Below are 15569 nucleotides of genomic sequence, written 5' to 3'. Positions count from 1 at the left end.
CTTTAATAAACACAGCGAAGGACAAAAGAAAGCATCTACCCAGAATGGCGGTGCTCCAAATTAAGGTTTACACCCTTTTCGTCTCTATTAATCTACGTCACTCCTACATCTTGTAATCTGAGTTTGTACCCTCTGCGCTTTCTGTTCTGAGAGTTTCTGAGCTCTTCTCAACCTTGGGGAGGGCGCTGGAGGAATGCTGTCCAACGACTGTGAATCTGTTAACCCTCTCTTTTAATAATAATAATAATAATAATAATAATAATAATAATAATAATAATAAATTTATTATTTATTCCCCAGCCACTCTGGGCGGCTTCCAACAAAATATTAAAATACCGTAATACATCAAACATTAAAAGCTTCCCTAAACAGGGCTGCCTTCAGATGTCTTCTAAAAGTGTGGTAGTTGTTGTTCTCTTTGACATCTGGTGGGAGGGCGTTCCACAGGGCGGGCGCCACCACCGAGAAGACCCTCTACCTGGTTCCCTGTAACTTCACTTCTCACAATGAGGGAACCACCAGAAGGCCCTCGGTGCTGGACCTCAGTGTTTGGGTAGAACGATGCAGGTGGAGACGCTGCTTCCAGTGTTTCTTCTCCTAGCTGTACCCCATCCATATTTCCCAGCTTCTGCCTTCTGAACTATGCCCCTCTGCAAACCACTATTCCAAATCTATATTGTGCTCCTGCTCCTGGGAAGATTCAGGAGCAGAGGGAGGGGATGGCTTCCACCATTCCTCCTCAATGCAGCTTTCCTCAGCACGGTCCCAGACAGAGGTGTCAGGATTCTCAGCCGCAGTCAGAGGTAACTGGCCTCACACCAGGCATTCGGCTCGAGATCCTTGATGACCTTCCCGTCTGCTACCCCGGCAGGATACAGGCAAGGTCACAAATCGGCGATCCCACTCAACGTGAGAGGGACACACACACTCCTCCCTCCTCCCTGCTTCTTCAGGGAGGAGAAAAGAGACAGACAGAAATCTATTTACATCCTTTTATTTCTGTCACTCTAGCAGTACAGAGAAATATGTCTGTACCCTCCAGTCTCAAGCAGAAGACCACACAGACTCCACCCATGTACTTCCAGTACAGGTCAGATGACACTCTGAGCTAACATCCGGTGCTCAGTACATTGAATAGACTGCCCCCTTTTTCCAATAGTACAGTCCCAGACATCAACATTGTGTTTTGCATTCCAGACACCTGCAGCTTGCTTTTGCATTGCTGCTTTTTCCTGACAAGAGGGCCATCTAGTTCAACCCCCAGCAAGTGCAGGAACGTTGCTGCTTTTAGGAAGTTGAATTTAGCACTCACCATCCGAGGCTGAAAGCTCTCAGCAGATAAACTGGAGTAGGACCAGGCCAATCTGCGATTCAGCTCCTCGGCGATTACGTTGCAGAGCTCGGGGACTGAGTTCAGTTGTTGCAGTGGACTGAGGCTTTCCCAGCCCTTCTTCTCAGCCATGGCAGACAGCAGAGAGAAAGGCGGAATCTGACATGGCGGCTCAAAAATCTCAAACTAGGAAAGGATTGAGAGGGTCAAATTAACCTCTATCTCCAGGAAGAGATGGAAGCACTCGGGGCTACAATCAGGAGTAAGAAAAGGTAAAGGACCCCTGGATGGTTAAGTCCAGTCAAAGGTGATTATGGGGTTGTGGCGCTCATCTCGCTTTCAGGCCAAGGGAGCCGGCGTTTGTCCACAGACGGCTTTCCAGGTCATGTGATCAGCATGACTAAACCACTTCTGGTGCAATGGGACACAGTGACGGAAACCAGAGCACACAGAAACGCTGTTTACCTTCCTGCCGCAGTGGTACCTATTTATCTACTTGCACTGGCGTGCTTTTGAACTGCTAGGTTGGCAGGAGCTGGGACAGAGCAACGGGAGCTCCTCCCATTGCGGGGATTCGAACCGCCGGCCTTCCGATCGGTTTAGACCACAGCACCACCCTAGATGTACCCAAGGTTCTGATAGGTTTGGTGAAAAACAGCGACCATTGAATAGCTGAGAAACATGGGAAACGTCCAGTTTGCTAAATTGTTGGCATCCTCTCAACATTACTAGCAAGTCCTCCATTCATGGAGCTAAAGGTAAAGGTAAAGGACCCATGGACAGTTAAGTCCAGAAGAATTTGATTATGGGGTGTGATGCTCATTCCATTGTGGGGATTCGAACCACCGACCTTCCGACTGGCAAGCCCGAGAGGCCCAGTGGTTTAGATCACAGGGCCACCCGCGTCCCTGCACAGTCAGGAGTAGAGTTACCTGCTGCAGGGGGCAGTGGTGCTCTTCCGCCAGAATCTCTTGATGGATGTTTCTTTCTTCTTTTCCGAGCGGCACCAGAACATTCAAAATAGGAACAATAAACTTCTCTGCTGCCCCCTGGGCTTGGTGGCTAAGGCAGTGCAAGGACTGCTGGTGTGGAAGGATACAAAACCTAGGAGGGATTATGGATGCATTAGCGCCTGCCAGGTTCAAGCAACCCTCAAATAGAAACCCCAGGAAGGGGGAAATGCAAACAGCAGGTGGAGATAGTAGGAAGGAAGCGCAGAACAAGCCGAGACAACAGTAAGGGGAAAGGATATGGGATGTGAATGTACACATGCAAGAAAAGGTCAGTCTAAGATATTCCCACACAATGGGACATTTTATACCTTCTGTGATCGAAGTCCTTCGTTACCCTCCCACTTTGTTCTCAAGTTCTTCATTACTATGTTCTTAACTGCCATCTTCTACAGTACGTGAAATGACCAGGGGTTGGGTCAGAGTTTTAATCTGTTATAAGCTTTTAAGACATTTAATATACCATATTTTTCGCTCTATAAGACGCACCAGACCACAAGACGCACCTAGTTTTTGGAGGAGGAAAACAAGAAAAAAAAATATTCTGAATCTCAGAAGCCAGAACAGCAAGAGGGATCGCTGCACAGTGAAAGCAGCAATCCCTCTTGCTGTTCTGGCTTCTGGGATAGCTGCGCAGCCTGCATTCGCTCCCTAAGACGCACACACATTTCCCCTTACTTTTTAGGAGGGAAAAAGTGAGTCTTATAGAGCAAAAAATATGGTAATCAGTGATCCAAGTCAGTCAATTTTATTGTATATAGCCAAAGGCCAACAGAGAATAAAAGGAAAACTTTCCTCTAAAATGTATACAACGTAAGCCGTAGCAGTTTACAACGTAAAATAAATTTACAACATTAAAAATTAAGATTGGAGAGCATTCGCATAGCTGGAACAGAGCTTCTTGGCTGCCAGCGCAAATTTGGCTTCCTTGTAATGTATAGATGCTTATCTGCTAGGAATAAAAATTTAAAAAATAAAAAATTGTCCAGTAGCACCTTATAGACCAACTACGGTAAGTTTGTTCTATAAGGTGCTACTGGACAATTTTTTATTTTTATTATTTTTATTTCAACTGTGTCAGACCAACACAGCTACTGTACCTACCTGTATCTGCTAGGAGTACAGCTGGCACTTCCTGTGCAAATGAGCAGATAGTGTGTAATGTCCTTTACCTGATTGCATCCATATATACATTTGTTATCCATATGGGGAAATTCCCCAATATCTCCCCTCTAAATATGATGAGGGCATCTGTTGGAATCTTAGCTCTACAAAGGCCCTGCCTTGTTGTGGGAAGGTCAGAGTCTCAAGGTAACGGGGCCTTGAGTGATTGGTCTTAATTTGGGGGTATAACAACAACAACAACAATTTATTTATTTATACCCCACCCATCTGGCTGGGTTTCCCCAGCCACTCTGGGTGGCTTCCAACAAAATATTAAAAATACAATAAAACATCAGACATTAAAAACTTCCCTAAACAGTTGGATGTTTAGACAGCCAATCACGTTGGGAGTGGGAGTGGCCCAGGCTTTCAGGAATGTATATAAGCAGTTGCTTTGCCCCTGTTTCCCAGTTATGTAGTTCAATAAGGTTCTTGCTGTTATCGCTGCGTCTTGCCTCGTGGGAACCCACCGACACTTCACTCACCTCTGCTCAAAGGTCTCTAGCAAGCTGACCAGCCAGATATAGAGTGGCAGGCTCAAATTGAAACGCAAAAGCAGCTGAATATAAAAATTCCCAAATAAGGCTACAGGCTGGTAGAACGTGCTGCATGGCGAAAAGCTCTTCAGCACAACCACGCTGCGCAGACAAGCTCCGAGGACGGAAGGCGAGGCAGCCAGGGGCTTCTGCACAAGGTGGACGTCTTGGAGCTGTAAGACAAGCAGACAGATCAGCATAAAGGAAACAGTGAGTTCTGAAAGCTACAGTGGTAATTCGGGTTAAGTACTTAATTCGTTCCGGAGGTCCGTTCTTAACCTGCAACTGTTCTTAACCTGAAGCACCACTTTAGCTAATGGGGCCTCCTGCTGCTGCCGCACTGCTAGAGCACGATTTCTGTTCTCATCCTGAAGCAAAGTTCTTAACCCGAGGTACTATTTCTGGGTTAGCGGAGTCTGTAACCTGAAGTGTATGTAACCTGAAGCATATGTAACCTGAGGTACCACTGTACTGCAGATTCCATAAAAAAGACCAAATGATTTCACCCGATATCCCACCAGTCAAACATTACAGGGGTACCTCGGTTTACATACGCTTCAAGTTAGATGCTTCAGGTTACAGACGCTTCAGGTTACAGACTCCGCTAATCCAGAAATATTACCTCGGGTTAAGAACTTTGCTTCAGGATGAGAACAGAAATTATGCTCCGGCGGCACGGCAGCAGCAGGAGGCCCCATTAGCTAAAGTGGTGCTTCAAGTTAAGAACAGTTTCAGGTTAAGAACGGACCTCCGGAATGAATTAAGTACATAACCCAAGGTACCACTGTACTCCTTTGAGGTTTAAGAAGCACCATGGAAACAGCTTAGGCAAAGAGAGACAAGATAATATTCACTCCCAACAAGAATCTCATAACTCAGGTCAGATGCTGTTCTTGCCCTTGGCTGTGCTGCATTTGAGGGATGGGCAACGGCCAGGCCAGATTCCATCATTAGAACTGGACGATAGATCTATAAATTGTCTGAAACTGGTATGGCTTTCAGCCCATGATACCGGTTTCAGACAATTTGAGAAGGCTCAAATTGCCTGCAGAGAGCAACAGCGCAGGCAGGCGGAGCCTGAGAATGTTCCGGAAAGCACTTTAGTGGGCTCCGCCTGCCTGTCAGCGCCTTTGAGGGAGCTCCCTGCCCCTTTGTTTTTGGTTTTTTTATAAATGAATTTTATTTAACGTAATTGTTACAAAATATAAGCAAAGCACTGCAAATGCATACACACATATACACTTCAAATAAAGGAACAAAAGAGAAGAAAAGAAAAAATAAGAAAAAATAAAGAGAAAAGTGGAAGAAGAAAAGTTGGAAGAATTTCTTCCAAATTTATTCTACAAATATCTCAATATGAAAATAATCATAAAATTTCATTGACTTCCATCGCTCACACTGCACTTCCTATATACAATTTAAGCAAGATTGCTTAAAATCTTGCTCCCTGCCCCTTTGGCTCGTGTGAGCCCCAGCAGCATAGGGGCTTGCTGAGCTGGGGGTGGGGGGAGCTTCCCACCCCCCAGCTGAGTTCAACAAAGCCCTGGTCCCCTCCCAGCTCATGTGAGCTAGAGCAGCATGGGGACTTGCGCAGTAGGGTTGGGTGATGTGCCTCAGCTGCTTTTTCCTTCTCTAAGGTTGGGAGTAAGCAGCAGCTGAGATACATGCCAGAGGCAGACATTGAGATATATCAGCATATCGTAGTATTTAGCTGCGATATATTTATGATGTCGAAAACCAGATATCACCCAACCCTTGTTGTTTAGTCGTTTAGTCGTGTCCGACTCTTCATGACCCCCTGGACCAGAGCACACCAGGCACTCCTGTCTTCCACTGCCTCCCGCAGTTTGGTCAGACTCATGTTTGTAGCTTCGAGAACACCGTCCAACCATCTTGTCCTCTGTCGCCCCCTTCTCCTTGTGCCCTCCATCTTTCCCAACATCAGGGTCTTTTCCAGGGAGTCTTCTCTTCTCATGAGGTGGTCAAAGTATTGGAGCCTCAGCTTCAGGATCTGTCCTTCCAGTGAGCACTCAGGGCTGATTTCCTTAAGAATGGAGAGGTTGCATCTTCTTGCAGTCCATGGGACTCTCAAGAGTCTCCTCCAGCACCAGAATTCAAAAGCATCCATTCTTCGGCGATCAGCCTTCTTTATGGTCCAGCTCTCACTTCCATACATCACTACTGGGAAAACCAGAGCTTGAACTAGACGGACCTTTGTTGGCAAGGTGATGTCTCTAGGTGATGTCACCCAACCCTACTTCTTCTTAAAGCGCCAACTCTAGGACCTCAGTCTCACCTCTACGCCTGCTCCTGGTCGGAGCCCACGGCCATAATTCAACATCTGCTGATAAGCAAGGCACAGAGTGAACTTGTTGTCCAGTTCATAGAGCCCAGCTTGGGCATTTAGCACCTGGGTGATAGTGCCCTGGAAAAGGAACAGAGAAAGGAAACATTACTAACAACGTGCCCTGCTCTGGAGAAATCCAAAGACACCTTCTTGAATCCCAAGGTAGAGGAACCAAGTTCAGGGTGAGGTTCTCTCTGTGCAGGAGATACTGTTTGCTTACTGCATAGGAGATAATTTGGGACTTCCGGAGTGAAACCACCGTCTTTGCTTCCTCCTCCAACTCCAACGAGCTGCTAAGCTGCTCACAGGCCTTGGTGGAAACAGACACAGTTGGACTTCCTTCTGAAGTACTGCCCAAAGACTGCTCCTTCACTCGTTCCATACAGTAAGGTAGAAGGTGTGAGGAGGAGCTGGTGATGAATACCCTCAATCCAGAAGCTTTAAGGCAAGCTGTTTTAAGAGCAGTGAGGACATACCGATGCCCAAGCTGTAGCACGTGATGCCAAACCAACTGGGAAGATCTCTAGGACAGAAAAACCAGAAGGTGAGTCAGAATTCAGCACACTCTCAAGAAATATATTCTTCCAACAAGAGCCTTATCCACCAGCCTCAAAACTAGCTGCAATGCATCTCAACTGGTATTTATGGGTCATGGAAGTTACACATCACCTCTAAGATGACTGCACCAGTGTTGGAAACTGAGATATGGAAGCCAGGAGCTAAATGGCACCTTAGACCGAGGTTATGGGCGCAACAACGGAATGTCTAGGTGTGCTGTTTTATAACAAGAATACAAAGCTGAAAATGAATGAGCTGCAGCTAAAATATTATGTTCATTTTTCACATGGTCTAGTCCTTCCCCTGCCAACCCCCTTAATATTCTTAAGAAGGCCTCTTCTGCAATCTTCAAAGCGTAGCTGGAAGAGGGGAGGCAGAAAAAGGTCCTTCTTTCCTTCTACTCTACAGCTTTAATCTGAAATCTTAGGCGCCCAGTACTTGGAAACTGCTCGCACTAATGAATTTCACTGTCGCAAAATGCACCTAGAACAATGGGAGATTTGAACCCTGGACTGTGCTACCTATTACAGTTGTACCTTGGAAGTCAAATAGAATCCATTCCAGAAGTCCGTTCGACTTCCAAAACGTTCGGAAACCAAAGTGCGGCTTCTGATTGGCTGCAAGAAGCTCCTGCAGCCAATTGGAAGCTGTGGAAGCCCCGTTGGACCTTCGGCTTCCAAAATTAGTTCGCAAACTGGAACAGCCACTTCTGGGTTTGCGACGTTCAGGAGCCAAAACGTTTGAAAACTAAGCTGTTCGAAAACCAGGGTACGACTGTAACTTTACATCATGACCTTCTACATAATGAATATATCGCAATATGAACTCTTAGTGTAGAGGCAATATTTTGAAACGTAGAAAATAAATATAGCTCTGACTCAGCTTGGCTGAGCTACAGTACAGTACAGATGTAACAGTGAATTTTCTGGGACAGCTTACCTGCACAAATACTGGGATACACGTAGCTGAACTAAAGCACTTCAGGAAGATGAAAAAGAAGGTATTTTGGTGGATGTAGAGAAGAGTGCTTAGCCTACACAGTTCGCCTGCCACATTCAGCTTTGCGATCTCCTTATACTGAGGCCTAAAAAAAAAAGGGAGGAGGAGGAGTTTGGATTTGATATCCCGCTTTATCACTACCCTAAGGAGTCTCAAAGCAGCTAACAATCTCCTTTCCCTTCCTCCCTCATAACAAACACTCTGTGAGGTGAGTGGGGCTGAGAGACTTCAAAGAAGTGTGACTGGCCCAAGGTCACCCAGCAGCTGCATGTGGAGGAGTGGGGAATCGAACCTGGTTCACCAGATTACGAGTCCACCGCTCTTAACCACTACACCACACTGGCATATCAAGGTGGATCTACCTATATAAACAGAAAATTGCAACAGCAGCAACCAATCTGGCTAGACCATCCTTCTCTAGGTTACGTTCTGCCAAAGGCAGGAAAATAATTCACTTTACAAGCTTGAATGACTTGTCTTTACTTAAGCCAAGTCATTCACCACTCTAACAGAAGCTTGCAGAACATCGTATTTCTGTACAGTCATACCTTGGAAGCCAAATGGAATCCATTCCGGAAGTCTGTTCGACTTCCAAAACATTCGGAAACCAAAGTGCGGCTTCTGATCGGCTGCAGGAAACTCCCGTCGGACATTCGGCTTTCAAAAAGAGTTCGCAAACCGGAACAGTCACTTCCGGGTTTGCAGCATTCGGGAGCCAAAACGTCCGAGTACCAAGGCGTTTGGGATCCAAGTTACGACTGTATTCATTTTCTCAGACAGCTTGCTCCCTTGGTGGAAGACGACAACCGGTTGAACAATCATGGCTGCTGGAAGTATTTGGCAGGCAAGACTGAACCTTTACCTGGCATTGAGCAGCTGTGCAGCTTGTCTCGGGTAGAAAACAGGGAGGATATCAAGAGTTTTCTCTGGACTGGGCATCACTTGGATTGGGTCCTGCATGATCTCCAAATATCCAGCTGTGCTCTTGCCTGTTTTGGGGATGTATATCCAGCTGGGAAACAGCAACAGACACCCTAGCCACTCAAGCTTAAAACGCAGGAGCTGAACCGAAGAGAGAAAGAGACTCTATTAGGAAGACATTTTCTATGAAATTGGTACTTTGAATAGGTAAAGGACCCCTGGATGGTTAAGTCCAGCCGAAGGCGACTCTGGGGTTGCGGCGCTCATTTCACTTTCAGGCCGAGGGAGCCGGCGTTTGTCCACAGACAGCTTTCTGGGTCATGCAGCCAGCATGATTAAACTGCTTCTAGCGCAACGGGACACCGTGACAAAAACCAAAGCGCACGGAAACGCTATTTACCTTCCCGCCGCAGCAGTACCTATTTATCTACTTGCACTGGTGTGCTTTCGAGCTGCTAGGTTGGCAGGAGCTGGGACGGAGCAACGGGAGCTCACCCCGTCGCGGGGATTCGAACCGCCGACCTTCCAATCGGCAAGCCCAAGAGGCTCAGTGGCTTAGACCCCAGCGCCACCCGCATCTATGTTTGTTAGAAACAGTGTTAGAAAGCAAAAGAGAAGGCAGTCCTCAAGCCATACCGTGCAGGGCAGCTCGCCAGTGTTGTCTCGCACATACAAACTACCATCCACCAACTTCTCTTTCTCCCCAAGTCTTTCGTCCGTCAAGTAGCCCACGAGTATCAAGTGTGTCCGTTGCAACCTTCTCTGGTTAGCCAAGACGCCTTCACCTTGGCGAACCCATTCCCTGAATTCATCAGAGCTCCAGGTTAGATGACTGCAGCAAGGCATCCGCTGTTGAGACTGGAGGTCAGAGACAGAAATAAGGCTGGAAGGGAAATAATGATTGATTTAGGAAACAAAATTTTGATTTTCCACATAGAATTCCGCAAGACGTCTCGACGTAAGAGTCAATATTCATCCATAAAAAAATACATACCGTACATAAAAAATAATTGGCTCAGCTTGGGGGTGGGGGGAATCAGCCAAAAGAATAGGTCTCAATACTTTTTAAGCTGCCTCATTGCGCTCATTCCATTTTCATTTCACCTTTAATATGTATACCGCCTTTCTATATTACTATACACAAGGCAGTTTACAACAAGAAAATATACAACAAAGTCCACACACCTTAGAATAATCTGATGAAATACAAAATCATAATAAAAACATAACTTTAAAATAAACAAATAAAGTAACATTCAATAATGTATTAGAATTTAATAATACACAATAAAATTAACTCTTGAAATACCAACATATAATAATTAAACAGAAACGTATTAACAATTGCAATAATTACTAAAATACCCTTCAGAAAACTGATTTCAAAATTTCGCAAGAGGACACAAAGCTAGCTAACCATATGTGAAATACACCTTTTACCATCTTATATTTGTGCATCTGGCTCTTCCTGCCTAAGTGAACAACCTGATATTTGTGATCTTTTTGAGATTCCTGCATCGCAGGGGATTCAGCTACATGACCTGGCGGTCCCTTTGTTGTCAACAAAAATTGCCCTTTTCCCTTATGGGGTATTCAAGAGCCCATATAGCCCATATAGAGTTCCTCCTCTCTCCTGCAGGTGAGGGGAGAACCCTGTTGCAACAGAGCAATAAAGATCAAGCTTACTAGCTGCTTTGCTTCTCAATATTCTCTGGTTGGCCTCTGTTATTCTCTCCTACCAATAGGGAACCCATGTTGTTGTTTAGTCGTTTAGTGGTGTTCGCCTCTTCGTGACCCCCTGGACCAGAGCACGCCAGGCCCTCCTGTCTTCCACTGCCTCCCGCAGTTTGGTCAAACTCATGCTGGTAGCTTTGAGAACACTGTCCCACCATCTCGTCCTCTGTCGTCCCCTTCTCCTTGTGCCCTCCATCTTTCCCAAAATCAGGGTCTTTTCCAGGGAGTCTTCTCTTCTCATGAGGTGGCCAAAGTCTTGGAGCCTCAGCTTCAGGATCTGTCCTTCCAGTGAGCACTCAGGGCTGATTTCCTTCAGAATGGATTGGTTTGATCTTCTTGCAGTCCATGGGACTCTCAAGAGTCTCCTCCAGCACCAGAATTCAAAAGCATCCATTCTTGGGCGATCAGCCTTCTTTAGGGTCCAGCTCTCACTTCCATACATCACTACTGGGAAAACCATGGCTTTAACTATGCGGACATTTGTTGGCAAGGTGATGTCTCTGCTTTTTAAGATGCTGTCTAGGTTTGTCATTGCTTTTCTCCCAAGAAAACCATATATATCTAACACACACACACACACACATATGTATGTATATATATTAATTACATATATATATATCATATATATATAACCAAGACCATATATCGAAGACCTCAAAATTCCTATCCCACCTTCCAACTCTGGCTCCCTTCCCTCACCTGTAGCCCTGCAATTGCAAGAGGTCCTTTGGGCTCCCGCGCTCCAGGGCGCGCATCAGGCAGCGCAGCGTTGCGCCCGCCTCTTCCGCGTCGCTCCCGCTGATTCCGCGCAGCGCCTGCAGCCACTGCTGCTCCAGGGCCGGGAGGGAGGCTCCGGGCAGCCCCCGGCCCGCTTCTCCGGCACCCGAGCCCGGCGCATCCATGGCTCCAAGGCGCGCAAAAGTTCTCTCCGGAAGAGGAGGAGAGAGCCGAGCGCGCCGCCAGACTCGCGCGTCCCCGGAGCTCAGAGGCGGAAGCGCCACTTCCTGGTTCCCCCCAGGAGGGAGATGCCCTAGGAAAGCAAGGCAGAAATTCAAATAGTGCAACGCAATTGGGATCCACTTCCCCCACCAAACAAGCAGAGAAGAAGCGAGGCGTTTCCTTCCGTGAGAAAGCGGAGACTAGTTTTCCAAGCTTCCCCGTGCTAGCATGTTGTTGTCGTTTAGTGGTGTCCAACTCTTCGTGACCCCCTGGACCAGAGCACGCCAGGCACTCCTGTACTTTGGGGGGGGTCCCAGTACGTTGTTGGACTACAACTCCCATCATCCCTAGCAGGAAGGGCCGGCTGTCAGGGATGATGGGGGTTGTAGTCCAACAGCGACTTGGGCTCTAAGGTCGAGATAGGCTGCTCTATACTTCAGAAGAATCTTTATTTGCATCAGCCACTAGCCATAGCAATAAAACAAAATAAAACGCACTGAAGACAGAGGTAAAAACTTAACTATAGAAAATACATTTTGAGGGTTTACATCAATAATCAAATAATTGCCCTCCCAAAAAACTCTTTCAGTTTTTGCTATCACCAGATCATCTTGATCTGCTAAAAAAAAAGGACACAGCAGCAATGGTTGAGCGACCCGGCATGGACAAAAATGTGTTGTTGTTGAGTCGTTTAGTTGTGTCCGCCTCTTCGTGACCCCCTGGACCAGAGCATGCCAGGCACTCCTGTCTTCCACTGCCTCCCTCATGCTGGTAGCTTCGAGAACACTGTCCAAATATACCATATAGCAATATATTCAACACAAAAAACAGCTACAATTTGTTGTTGACAAAGGACAGCTGGACATACAAAGGGCCCCATTACCTTCAGTAGCTTAGAGCCTCATCAGACCTAAATCTGGCCCTGGTTGCAGGTTCCATCCCCATACGGGACAGCTGTATATTCCTGCATTTCACGGGGTTGGACTAGATGATACTCAGGTCCCTTCCAACTCTGTTGTTGTTGTTTAGTCCTTTAGTCGTGTCCGCCTCTTCGTGACCCCCTGGACCAGAGCATGCCAGGCCCTCCTGTCTTCCACTGCCTCCCGCAGTTTGTCAGGCTCATGTTTGTAGCTTTGAGAACACTGTCCCACTATCTCTGTCGTCCCCTTCTCCTTGCGCCCTCCATCTTTCCCAACATCAGGGTCTTTTCCAGGTCCAGCTCTCACTTCCATACATCACTACTGGGAAAACCATGGCTTTGACTATACAGACCTTTGTTGGCAAGGTGATGTCTCTGCTTTTTAAGATGCTGTCTAGGTTTGTCATTGCTTTTCTCCCCAGAAGCAGGCGTCTTTTAATTTCGTGACTGCTGTCACCATCTGCAGTGATCATGGAGCCCAAGAAAGTAAAATCTCTCACTGCCTCCATTTCTTCCCCTTCTATTTGCCAGGAGGTGATGGGACCAGTGGCCAGGATCTTCATTTTTTTGATGTTGATCATAGTCTATGCTTTTATTGTTGTTGTTACTACTACTATAATTACTTTCCCCCTTTTTCTTTTAAAATAATTTTTATTGGTTTTACAAAATAAATCTCACATTTACCACATTTGAATTTTAAAATCAAATGAGATTCTTCCGAATCTTATGATTTCCCTCCTACCCTCTGTGGGTCCTTTGTATATCTAAATCAAATGCATATTATCGTTCCTCCACATTATGGTCCTCCAAAGTATCCAAAGCCTTTGTGACATTGCAAGAGTTACTAAAAGCCTGCCAAAGAGCTCACGTGATCACAGTGATCTTTTAAGTACAGTCTGTATTTTGTCTCATTCCCTATTGAAGTTTTGATCTTCCTGATTTCTGATTTTCCCTGTCAGTCTTGCCATCTCTGCATACTCTTACAGTTTCATCTGCCAATTCGCTTTTGTCAGTATCTCCTCTTTCCATTGTAGCCTTATGAGGCTTTGCCCTCGGGTGGGAAAAATATTGCGCCTGGGAAAGGGAAGTCGGAGTCAACAGACACTCAAGGAATAGTTTCAGAGAAAAGGCTTTTATTTCTACCATCCATGAACTGGTAGACGCGGGTGGCGCTGTGGGTTAAAGCCTCAGTGCCTAGGACTTGCCGATCGGCAGTTTGAATCCCCGTGGCGGGGTGCGCTCCCGTTGCTCGGTCCCAGCGCCTGCCAACCTAGCAGTTCGAAAGCACCCTCGGGTGCAAGTAGATAAATAGGGACCGTTTACTAGCGGGAAGGTAAACGGTGTTCCGTGTGCTGCGCTGGCTCGCCAGATGCAGCTTTGTCACGCTGGCCACGTGACCCGGAAGTGTCTGCGGACAGCGCTGGCCCTCGGCCTATAGAGTGAGATGGGCGCACAACCCTAGAGTCTGGCAAGACTGGCCCGTAAGGGCAGGGGTACCTTTACCTTTATGAACTGGTAGAAGGAGCAAGTGTGATAAGTCACAAAAAGCATGCACGAAATTCACAATCATGTGCACAAGCATATATACCCCTTTCCAGTTCCCTCCTCCTTTCTCCTCCCTCAGGAGTCCTCTGAGCATGTACAGAAAGCTGTCTTGGGACTCTTGGCACCCTTCCCAGGAAAGGGGTTTCAGAGTGTTCAGATATGTTTCAATCTCTTGTTCTGGCATGGTTCCCGGACAGAAAGTAAGTTGCAATGTGGTTCTTTAGCAAGGCCAGAAGGCATCAGAAATGCCTGAGAAGACAATGGACTGTGTTCCCTACCTTTGTTGCAATCTTTTTAGTTACAGCAAGCGGAATGTTTCTGATGCTTAGCTAATGCCTTTTAGCTGCTGAGAAAAATGATTTTGAAAAGCTCTGAGAAGCTTTGAGCCTCCTTTGGTGGGTGGTGACTTCGGGCCTAGGTGAGGTCACCTGTCCTCACCTTCCTTCACCATCGCTGGGCACTACTATAATTTATATACCGCCTTTTGCCTGAGGATCACGAGGCGGTTGACAATATAAAAACACAAAAATGTGTAATACACAAGTTGCATCTTTTTGGACTTTTGCTAGACAAAAGTAGCTTTCACAATTCCTACACTTGCCAAGCCGGGCACATTTGGTGGTCTACTAGGACTATGTCATGAAGTAGATATGGAAAGAGAGCCAGGAAGAACAGAACTTAAGAACGACATGCTAAATTTATGGAGGAGGTGGGGAGAGTCAGAAGTAAAATTTGTCAGTATCCCATGTGTGCAGATCAATGCAGAAAGTAGCCATACAATTTTTCAATGTACTCTCCTAACACGGTTGTGGCCAAGGAGGGGGCAGTTGCCCCCACTAAATCAAGAAAATAAATAAAAAATACGTAACTAAAAGTAGAAATTGTAGAAAAATTTTGAGAGATTTTTCTGAGCACTTGGGGGTGAAAAGAAACAGTGGAACCTTGATTTTCGAACGTAATCCGTTCCAGAAGACCGTTCAGCTGTTGAAATGTTTGAAAACTGAGGTGCAATGGGTGGTCGACAAAATCCATTGAGAAAATAAAAAAACACGCAGAAGAAGCCGTTCGACTTCCAAGGCGCGTTCGAAAATGGAAGCAATTACCGTACTTCCAGGTTTTTGGCACTTGAAAACCAAAACCTTTGGCTTCTGAGACACTTGAAAACTGAGGTTCCACTGTAATTTAAAACAAGTGTTGTTGAGATATTTCATTCCAAATCTGCTAGACGGAGCCACACAGAGGATGTTGATAGGTGGGCCTCCTGCCCGCCCATAAATCCAGCTACCTGCCCCCCACCCAGTATAAATCCTGCCTTTGCCCATGTCCACTTGTGGAGTTTCTGGGTTCACTGCCTTCTTCATATGATGAAGCAAAATCCTTTCAAGGCACTGTGGAGGTGGGAAAAGGCTAACTGTGTCCTGTGGGTGGGAAGTCAAGTCTCCACCCTTTCCATCTTTTTTTTTTTTTTTTTTTGGCTTCCTGTGTTATAAAGAACTTAGTTTACCAGACAAGCAAATTTCACTCTCTTTGCCTGGGGAGGTCCTGTGAGAGGTGACAGAGCCTGGAG

General features: G+C 46.3%; 1 protein-coding gene across 3 annotated transcripts in view; it reads right to left on the bottom strand.

Moving 5' to 3' along the window:
* The window catches only part of CTC1 (CST telomere replication complex component 1), a 29504-nt gene extending 17950 nt beyond the window's left edge, over positions 1-11554 (bottom strand). The window contains exons 1-9 of one of the 3 annotated variants that reach the window (XM_028713091.2): positions 11299-11554; positions 9502-9748; positions 8807-9006; positions 7885-8029; positions 6608-6910; positions 6337-6465; positions 3990-4213; positions 2263-2434; positions 1313-1516 (exon numbers count right to left, since the gene is read on the bottom strand). In XM_028713091.2, the coding sequence (XP_028568924.2) occupies positions 1313-1516; positions 2263-2434; positions 3990-4213; positions 6337-6465; positions 6608-6910; positions 7885-8029; positions 8807-9006; positions 9502-9748; positions 11299-11501 (1827 nt within the window). In that variant the 5' untranslated portion in view covers positions 11502-11554. Of the gene's footprint in view, positions 1-1312; positions 1517-2262; positions 2435-3989; positions 4214-6336; positions 6466-6607; positions 6911-7884; positions 8030-8492; positions 8784-8806; positions 9007-9501; positions 9749-11298 lie in introns of those variants that run through there. The other 2 variants (XM_077921263.1, XM_077921264.1) reach the window with 2 other exon arrangements.
* Between the last annotated feature and the right edge of the window lie 4015 nt (positions 11555-15569).

This window comes from Podarcis muralis, chromosome 17 (assembly GCF_964188315.1).
Source record: "Podarcis muralis chromosome 17, rPodMur119.hap1.1, whole genome shotgun sequence".
In the NCBI taxonomy this organism is placed as follows: Eukaryota; Metazoa; Chordata; class Lepidosauria; order Squamata; family Lacertidae; genus Podarcis; species Podarcis muralis.
Note: the sequence above shows the minus strand (reverse complement) of the source record. Positions and strands in the feature narration are given on the sequence as shown.